Below are 10,460 nucleotides of genomic sequence, written 5' to 3'. Positions count from 1 at the left end.
GCGCAGTGCAACATCGTATAGGCTGGCGGATCGACGGGCTTGATCCGCAAACATCCCAAAGAATACCAGCCCGTTCTGGACAAAGGCGTTGAGCGCCTGGTTAAACGGCAGAGCGGGCAGTTGCTCGCGGAACTCTGCTGGGAAGATTTGCTGCAAGAATGCAGATTGCTCCGCAGCATTTTCTGCGGAGGACTGGCAAAGTTGGCGGAGGTTGGCAACACGGAAGCTGCCTTGCGGAGGAGGTAATGTAGACTCAGACTCGACGGGGATCGCCTTGTCTTTGGATGTGGCAGTGGCCTCCAGCTCGGGGTTGACCCGCGGTGTTGTTGGCTGCGTCTCCTCCACATGCTCTGCAAAATACTCAGATTAGTACGCAGATTTTTCTACGCGGTATACATGCGAAAAAATAAACGCTCACCATTAATGGGGGGAGGTAGGTCTGCGGACAGCGGCTCGATGGCAACAAAATTGTCGTTGCGCATATCCTCCAGCTGCTTAGGAGTCTTCTTCTTCTTCTTCTTCTTTTGAGCCTCGGACGTCCCAGCCGCCTTGCGTTTATTGCCTGACTCCGCCGGCGTTTCCTCCACATGTTCGCTAGCAGCTGCCTGCTCTAGCTGTTTGTCCACATCCTGCTTGCGGAAAGAGATCCCAGCAATCTCCTCCGCGGTAAGCACCTTCTTCATCCTCATCTCTGCAAACAATAAACGCCTGCGTTAGAAAATATACAAAAATTTATGTAAGTACGCGTTTATGCTATTCCTACCCTTTCCATCGGGGCCAACTATGGCCGGCCGCACATCCTCCCAAGGCCAATACGCGGAGATCTTCCCCAACCGTAGCATAACATTACCATACGAACGGTGCACCAGTTGTGCGTTGACGCACTGCTTCAACAACTTTTTCTCCTCTTCATCCAACGCTGGCATCTTGTTCACATCTTTTTCTACCTTCTCGCACCAAATGAGCGTCTGCGGGAAGCCAGTGCCTACTACGGTCTGGTCGACGAAGAAAAAAGTTTCTTTCCAACTTCCCGCATTCGATTTCGGGGTTTTTGTGAAATTTTGGCGTGCGAAGAAGGTGAACCAAGATTTATGGTGGCTGGCTAAGCGGAATAGGTGGCAAAAAACCTTCAACAATGGTACTGTGTTGAGTGCAACACACCACATCTCGAATAGAACGATTTTGCCTATAGCATACGGGTGCAATTGCCCTAGCCCTACTTTGAAATGATCTAGTACGCCTAAAAAGAAGTCGGAGGGTGGAACCCTAAAATTACCATGCTTAAAAGCATGTTCGTAGATCGCCACCTTATTCTCTGGTGGCTGATGGGCTCGCTGGCTAGGCAGTGGTGGTACCGGATTGTAACCCGCTAGAGGGGGGTATTGCTTAACTAAGTGGTCGATGTTTTTCTGGCCTATGTTGGACTCTACATTCTCTACGAAAGTTTCATTAGCTTTGGTCATTTTTAGATGAATGGAGAACGACTGACCTTTAAATGACGATCGGAATATGACGGAGTTGATCGGAATTGATAGGATTTGGAGGCGAGAGCGTATTTGGGAAGCTTGACACCGGAAAAGTGAAAATGTGTGTGATTTGGGGCTATTTATAGGCAAGATTGGGGGAGCGTGGGTTGGAATGGTGTGATCGTGGCCATACACGTGTAATGCAATCGACGGGTAGCATTTGCTGATCGCGCGTGGTGTCAGTTAAGAATGATTACAAACACGCGCGTGGTTCGCACGCGCCTGCGGCATTGTTACTTTATGTCTTGTCAGCCGAATGGGCTTCTGCGATTGTGACAGGCATCGAGGCGCACGCGAGGACATTAAATGCTCGTCGTCCTTTTGTTTTCTCTTTTTCGCTTAATAGTTTGATATCATATGACTTGCGTCATATAACATCAAACTGGGGGGACTTAATGATACCGCAGCCCGCATGCGCATGTAACATACACACGGGCATGCGCTATGGTGCGTATGCGGGGTGCTCTCATGCGTCATGCGGCATGCGGATCCGTATCTGGTCCCTTTACGGCGGTTGCTTAGCTAACAAGCAAATATCTTTTCCATAATTATATCCGTGATTCGGGGGAGATGGTTATGGAAACGATTATCACTATCCTATGACGGTTCTAGAATTAGGGTTTGCCTATAAATACAAACCCTAATCGTCGTTAGCAACATACCACGTTACGTAGCCATCTTCTACCACACATCCTACGTAACTTATATCCTCTATCATCTTCTAAAGGTTAACAGGTTAGTTCTTTATTAACTGGTACCTACAACCTTGCTTGGGGCCTTCTGATCGACGGACGTCATCGAAGGTGGACTTAATCACTTGGCCACCCCGCCGACATCATCATGTCGGCCAGGGTTATTCACGGTAGCCGGACCGGAGAGCCACGTTCTAAGATCCTTAAACCCCTCCTTTACGTTGAGCAAGCATGTTAAGACCCCTCGGTTAAAATATGCATGATCATATGTCTACTTGAAATTACATGTCTCCACTATATTATCCATGTTATATGTCCTAGTGTTGTGCATTACTGCTATATGTGTCTTCTTTTTATGGTTACTTTGTTTGGTTGCATCTTCCTAGACGCACATAACTCTTACATGTACATATCATTTGCCCCCACTATTTCGTTTTATGAGCATTTCTGACCGGATGTCCTTTAGCAAGCAATCTCTTTGCCCTCGAGTAGAGGGAGAGACGACCTTATCTGCTCACAGGTTCTATACTCATTGATGAAGTAGTAACTAGTAAGTTCCTTCTAATTTAGGGTACAAGGAATGATTGTCTACACTCATCTTCCTTATACCTTAAATTCGTGAAATTGGGTATTGTTGTTCTTGTATGGTACCATTCTTGTGATATACAGATTGGCAAAAGTATACTACTAGTTATATTTTTATTTTACTCCCTATTTACTTAGCCATTACTCCACATAATAATAGGTGCCTACGAAATGAGCGTTTAAAGAAAACATACAACAATATTTGTTTCTTTTTTGTTTTGTTTTTTAAAAATTTCCATTCTTATTTCTATTTTTAATAAATCAAATATATTTGTGATTAATACTTATTACTAACGGCTAACCTGGAATTTATTTCATGTTAGGTTCACTACGAGTAAATAGTTTAATTGAAAGTGTATATTTTTTGTATCAATCGTTGATATGTGTATCACAATTATAAAATTATTAAAATACTATTTAATACATATAGTAAAATCATTTATTGTTCGCAAACTAGCAAACAATTCCCGTAGCAATGTGCGGTAACTTCCCTGCGTTGCTAGTTTAGACTAAAAGTAAAGCTCAGTTTATTTGAGTATAATGTTTTAAATTTTGGATCGAGGGTTACAGAATCTTGAAGAGAAATGATCTTTTTTTTTTAAGCAGCGATTGAGATCACCTGAGGGGGGCTAAACCACCTGTTACGATCATCTCCCGTTTCGACTATGCCGATGCAACGATAATAACTCCGCCCCCATCGCTGCCCGGGAGGAAATCTTCTTATCACAAAAAATTATCCAAATTATAATATTATACATTAATTTATATATATATATATATATATATATATATATATATATATATATATATATATATATATATATTGGTAGGATCAAGAGGGAAGTAACCAATCGGGGGAAGCAAAAATTATTTTTTTTCGTTTTTTGAAAAAACTTTGTTCACGAACATTATAGATTGGATGAAAATAAGAACATTTAGAAAAGACACTTCGTGATGAATGTTATTATTTTGGCGGTAAAACGCTCGAAGAACTAATATATAACAATTATCGTGTTTTTCGAGCGTATGTTGAGGTTTTAGACATTAGAGTTTAGATATTAGGGTTTAGATATTAGGGTTTAGAAATTTAGGATTTAGGGTTTAGATTTAGGGTTTAGATTTAGGATTTAGATTGAGTTTTTAACACAAACGGTTTAGAGTTTAGGGTTTAGGGTTTGGTATTTTGGGTTTATTCCATAAACCCAAAACACCAAACCCTAAACCCTAAACCCTAAATTCTAAATCGGGCTAAATTTTACTTCACAAAACATGAAGAAAAAAAACGTTAACATTCTTCACGAACAATATTATCTTGAATGTTATTTTTGTCTATCGTTTTCCCGTCAAAATAATAACATTCATCACGAAGTGTCTTTTCTAAATGTTCTTATTTTCATCCAATCTATAATGTTCGTGAACAAAGTTTTTTCAAAAAACGAAGAAAAAAAAAATTTGCTTCCCCCCGATTGGAAACTTCCCCATTGATCCTGCCCCTATATATATATATATATATATATATATATATATATATATATATATATATATATATAATGAGTTACATTGGAAAAGAAGTTAAGAGTAATTTGAAAGAAAAAGAAAAAAAAAGCTAACACGTTTCAGTATTTGACCCACATCAATTTTCACATCATTGACCGATTTTAATTGTGTAAATTTTGTGCGACTATCATTTCAATTCTCAATTTAAATGTTGCAATTCAGTTGCAATATTATCCGGTCTGCATGGACCATGATGTTGTGAAACTTAACATTTTCTTTCTTTTAACAATTTCATTTGGTCAGGAAAAGAGTCAAAAACAAATACAAAATAACCGGGAGCAATCTCAAACAAGAAAAATCTTATGTGTTTAATCGTTTTATCATTTTCTTCATTATTTCTCCTAGTTACAAAACACAACGCATGCATGTCTTTTTTGGTTCATTTTGATGTAGAGTGATTGATTATATGGTTCATTATGAAACACTTTCAACAAAAAAAGTGCCACAAACTGTAAAGGTGCTGAAAAAGATATAAATGCCTAAATCCGAAAATTATAGGACTTTATCAAAGAAAACCATCGAAATAGTAATGAACTAAACCATGATATCCATAATGTTTTCAATATAAGCACCCTGAATAACAACTTAAAAGGCACCACCAAGTAGATATATAAATATCACTCCTTTTCCTCTGGCTTTGAAGCTTCCTTGATCTCATCCCCAGCATCATCCTATACAAGAAAAAGAAAAAAAAGGATATTTAACAAATGCAATCAATATTAAATTGTTATATATGGTTGTATGTAATCAATATTGAATCGTGATCAACTTCTAATTAATACTCCATAATAAGTTCTCCGTTCATTATTTTACTATTTGAATAATAGTATCAAACTCAACTAAAAATAACATTAATACGTATTTTTTTAAAGGCACATATTTGGAATCACCGACGGAGAAATAACCCACACACCCGATCATTTTTCACGCACACATACGCTTTCGGACGGAAACCCAAACCGCATTACAGGGACCCGATCCTTAAACCATCCAGAGTGGCAGGCGGGACGGGCTAAAATCCTGGAATACAGGGCCGAAATTCTTTACCCTGGAATGTTCAAAAGAGGGGACTCGAACTAGAGAACTCCACCCTCATGCCCATCCAACATAGGGTGATATGTCAATAACAAGGAATTTATATTCAACATTCGGTCCGGTCCAATTTTTGGTTTTTCCGGGTTTGGTCCGTCCCGTACAGGAGACCGAAAACTTAAGGACCATGGACCGTACAAAAACTCTTTGAGTATGCTCGGTCCCAGTTCGGTCTTCAGGTTTGTTTACTTTTCCCATAATATGCACCCCCCTAACGCCTTTGCATCATATTATGCAACTACGTAAACTGTGATATTTGATTTGACACAAGTGAAAACGCTTGACTATTTGTCACACGGCTAAACCCACGTAAATCAGGTAACTGAATATGTGTGTGTGTGTGTGTGAGAGAGAGAGAGAGAGAGAGAGAGAGAGAGAGAGAGAGAGAGAGAGAGAGAGAGAGAGAGAGAGAGAGAGACCGCAACATCTGATGTCCACAAAGTAAGGTTGTCCCTCAAAAGTTGCATGATCAAAGTGCTGTCTTTGTACGAATCCTCACCAAGTGTATCTAACTCAGCGATAGCCTCATCAAAAGCCTGCAATTAAACATAACAATACTTATCAAAGAAAGCACATATAATACAGAAAATGAAATGTTAAAAAGAATATTCATATACTAATCACTATAATAGCCTTCAAAAGTTCATCTTCTCTACGAATACCTGCTTAGCAAGGTTGCAAGCACGATCTGGCGAGTTAAGAATTTCATAATAGAAAACCGAAAAGTTGAGTGCAAGTCCAAGCCTTATTGGATGAGTAGATGCCAAATCAGTCAAAGCAATATCCTACGTGAAACCAATAAACGATTCGTCACACAATCTTCATGCTAAGGATACAAAAAAAAAAAAAGCATTCTTTACCTGAGCAGATTTGTATGCCAACAAAGTGTTTTCAGCAGCCTCTTTCCTCTCAGCACCAGTCTTAAACTCAGCAAGGTATCTAAAGTAATCGCCTTTCATCTTCAAGTAAAACACCTTAGATTCAGCAGACGAAGCAGAAGGAACAAGATGAGAATCAAGAAGCGCCAATATACCATCACAGATCTTACTCAATTCCGTCTCGATCTTCCCCCTATAATCCTTTATAACGGTAACATGATCTTCATTCCCACGACTTTCTTCTTTCTGCTCGATAGAAGAAATAATCCTCCATGAAGCTCGCCTAGCACCAATCACATTCTTATAAGCAACAGAAAGAAGATTCCTTTCTTCCACTGTTAACTCTTCAGCATCGACAGCCTTCACAACCTTCTCCATGAACTCGACCATTTCTTCATACCGTTCGGCCTGCTCAGCTAACTTAGCCATGTACACATTTTCTTCACGCGATGCATCAGTTTGCCCCATTTTTAATGCTAGTCAACTAATATATCTGCATATATAAAATAATCACAAATGCTCAATATATAGAATCAGAACATTAGATCAACATGCTTTGACAGATCAACCCTGCATAAATCACAAAGCTCAAATATAATAAATCAAACAATCAGATTATAATGCTACGCAGATCCAGGTCTACACACTTAATATAACTTTACAGCAAATCAACAGTCATTGACCAATCAGACTGTGACAGCTATACTAAACCTAGTCTAATATTCAATCTCTATACACATTGCAATAAAACAGTATTTCCTAAAATTAACAGTTATAATCGTTAGGGTTCAGATTGATAGATCTTAGATTATAGATTATTCAATAGCTTTAGTTCACGATTCAAAGCAGTCAAAGGTGAATCAATGAAAAATCAAAAGTCAACAGATCCAAATTAAGATACAGCAGAGAAACCCTAATATATATACACGCAAACACATAAAAGTATAGAAACAAAATTTTAAAAAAATTATACTATCGAACTGAATCCGAAGCAATTATTTAATACAGAAATGAGAGAATAAAAATAATCGAAAAATACCTCGATCGAAAGGGGGAAGAATTGTGCGTGTTTTCTTAGGGGTTTTTAGGTATGACTTATATAAATTAACGGGAAGTGAAAAGAGGGAGGTTTATATAGACAGCGAGTATTTGAAGCAGGAGAAGGAGTAAACCAATTCAAAACAGACACGTGGCACAAAGGGCGGAGATTGCTACGCTCACCAGCTACGGCTACCGCTGACCATCAAAGGAATAATGAACTATTTTTTCTATTTTATTTCTTCCGACTTTAAGAGCACTCTCAACGGTCCGTCGATGGACCCATCGTTGAGTGTTTTCATGAACGGCGCCGATATTAGCACGGTCGCCGTTGGTCCGCCGTTGATGACCGTGCTTGGTTTTTTCGTTGGATGATCGAAGCAAGCACGAGTATTGTGCAGGTTTACGTTTAAAGTTATATTCAAACGTTTAAAAGTTATAACGTAAACACACTGATATATATATATATATATATGTTTTTGTGTATATATATATATATATATATATATATATATATATATATATATATATATATATATATATATATATACACACACACACGTAAACACTTTCATACGCACACACTGCATAAACATCAACACACACTCAATCCGAACACACACTCCAAATGCACACTCAATCCGAATGGCACGTTTAACTTGTTCGATGGACATATGGCACAGGGGGATGTTGAGCGAGGACTGGAAGCTTTATCTAGACGGGCAGTGTAAATCGTTCGATAATCTTGATATCACGTACTGGATACACGGCGTTAGTTCGACTACATACGCGAACACGTCGACTTCGAGGCCTCGGATTTCGCGTACTGTGATCCCGAGACCGATAAGTTAGAGTTCCTCACGACCGAGCTAGAATGGGAAAGAATTGCCGGGCGAGCCAAACTCAAATGCAACCGAATCGAGTTGTATTGTATTGGTATTTGGGAACGACAATTTTGTCGTCGTCCTCAGCCTAACTACTGAGACGACCCGTCCTAATCCATAAGGACGAATACAATAACATATGATTACATCGCGAGGTACTTGACCTCTATATGATACATTTTACAAACATTGCATTCGTTTTTAAAAGACAAACTTTCATTTACATCGAAAGTTGACGGCATGCATACTCTTTCATAATATATCCATATATAATTGACTTAATAATAATCTTGATGAACTCGACGACTCGAATACAGCGTCTTTTGAAATATGTCATGAATGACTCCAAGTAATATCTCTAAGATGAGCAAATGCACAGCGGAAGATTTCTTTCGTACCTGAGAATAAACATGCTTTCAAGTGTCAACCAAAAAGGTTGCTGAGTTCATTAGTTTATCATAAATAATCATTTCATAATTTTAATAGACCACAAGATTTCATTTTCAGTTCTCATAAATATACGTCCCATGCATAGAGACAAAAATCATTCATATGGATTGAACACCTGGTAACCGACATTAACAAGATGCATATAAGAATATCCCCTATCATTCCGGGAAATTCTTCGGACATGATAAAACAACATCGAAGTACTAAAGCATCCGCGACAACGGATGGGGTTCGTTAGGCCCAATAGATCTATCTTTAGGAATCGCGTCAATTAGTAGACTGGTTTAATAATTCTTAGGTTACCAAGTAAAAAGGCATATTCGGCTTCTATCATTCAACCATATAATGTAGTTTCGATTACTTGTGTCTATTTTGTAAAACATTTATAAAAGCAGCGCATGTATTCTCAGTCCCAAAAATATATATTGCAAAAGCATTTAAAAAGGGAGTAATGAAACTAACAATACTGTATTTTGTAGTAAAAATACATATGACGACATTGAATAATGCAGGGTTGGCCTTGGATTCACGAACCTATATCATTTGTATATTTATTAATACACATAATTGTAATCGAACAACTTTATTTATTATATCTTAAATTATATATTATATATTTAATTTGTGTATATATTCAAAAAATGATTAATATCTATATAGTTATATTAATATATATATATATATATATATATATATATATATATATATATATATATATATATATATATATATATATATATATATATATATATATACATATATATATATATATATCTGATTTGTAATATATTAAAAATATTTAATTTGTTATTTATGAATATTTACATAAAATTATTAATATAATTAGTACATACTTATAACCTTAATAATACCTTTAAAACTTTTATTTTCATAATAATTTTAATGTTAAAAATATTGATAATACTAATAATAATAATACTGGTAGCTTTAGTGATAATAACATAATGTTTGTTATCAATGATTAAATTTTTTATTAATAGCAATACTAATAATGGTAATTATATTATTAATAAAAATGTTAATATTTATAATGATACTTATGTTTGTAATATAAATAAAAATTCTAATAATTATGAAATGGTATTAATACTAATGAAAATAATAATAAAATTAATATTCTTAATCATAGTGGTAAGGGTAATATCTATAATGATAATATTAGTGATTCTAAGGTTTTAATAAAAATACTCTTATTTATTTTGATATAAATAATAATAACAACAATAACAATGTTAATGAGTATGTAATAATAATAATCTTAATCATAACCATAATAATAATAATAATACTTATTCTATTAAAATAACTAAGTTCATAATACTCATAATAATAATAATAATAATAATAATAATAATAATAATAATAATAATAATAATAATAATAATAATAATAATAATAATAATAATAATGACAAGTAAACTACCTTAAAAATCGGACCAAAAAGGAATATTGTGACCCTGCCAGGGTTCGAACCCAAGACCTCTCACTCAACCCACAAAACTTCATACCATTACTCTATCTGCTTTCTTTCTGAATTAATACCCAACATAATTGATATAACCCGTTTTCTATATTAAACTCGATCAGCCCAACATGAAGCATAAACTTTGGATCTCGGCCCACTGATATTTTAAAATAAGCCCAACTCTGAATGAATTATTATTGTATACCCAATTATAATACAACAATTTAATCAGAGTGGGTTTCGATTTAACTTTGGATGCTAACTCTTAAAAC

General features: G+C 36.1%; 1 protein-coding gene across 1 annotated transcript; it reads right to left on the bottom strand.

Annotated features, from left to right (window-relative positions):
- Window positions 1-4,779: 4,779 nt before the first annotated feature.
- On the bottom strand, window positions 4,780-6,818 carry LOC139861845 (14-3-3-like protein A). Its single transcript, XM_071850368.1, has 4 exons — window positions 6,313-6,818; window positions 6,115-6,237; window positions 5,872-5,988; window positions 4,780-5,031 (listed from the first exon to the last, which is right to left on the bottom strand). Exons 1-4 carry the CDS (start codon window positions 6,796-6,798, stop codon window positions 4,978-4,980), a joined length of 780 nt encoding a protein of 259 aa, XP_071706469.1. The 5' UTR covers window positions 6,799-6,818; the 3' UTR covers window positions 4,780-4,977.
- Between the last annotated feature and the right edge of the window lie 3,642 nt (window positions 6,819-10,460).

The sequence above is a fragment of the Rutidosis leptorrhynchoides genome, chromosome 8 (genome assembly GCF_046630445.1).
Source record: "Rutidosis leptorrhynchoides isolate AG116_Rl617_1_P2 chromosome 8, CSIRO_AGI_Rlap_v1, whole genome shotgun sequence".
Classification (NCBI taxonomy): Eukaryota; Viridiplantae; Streptophyta; class Magnoliopsida; order Asterales; family Asteraceae; genus Rutidosis; species Rutidosis leptorrhynchoides.
This window is presented reverse-complemented; position numbering and strand designations above follow the sequence as displayed.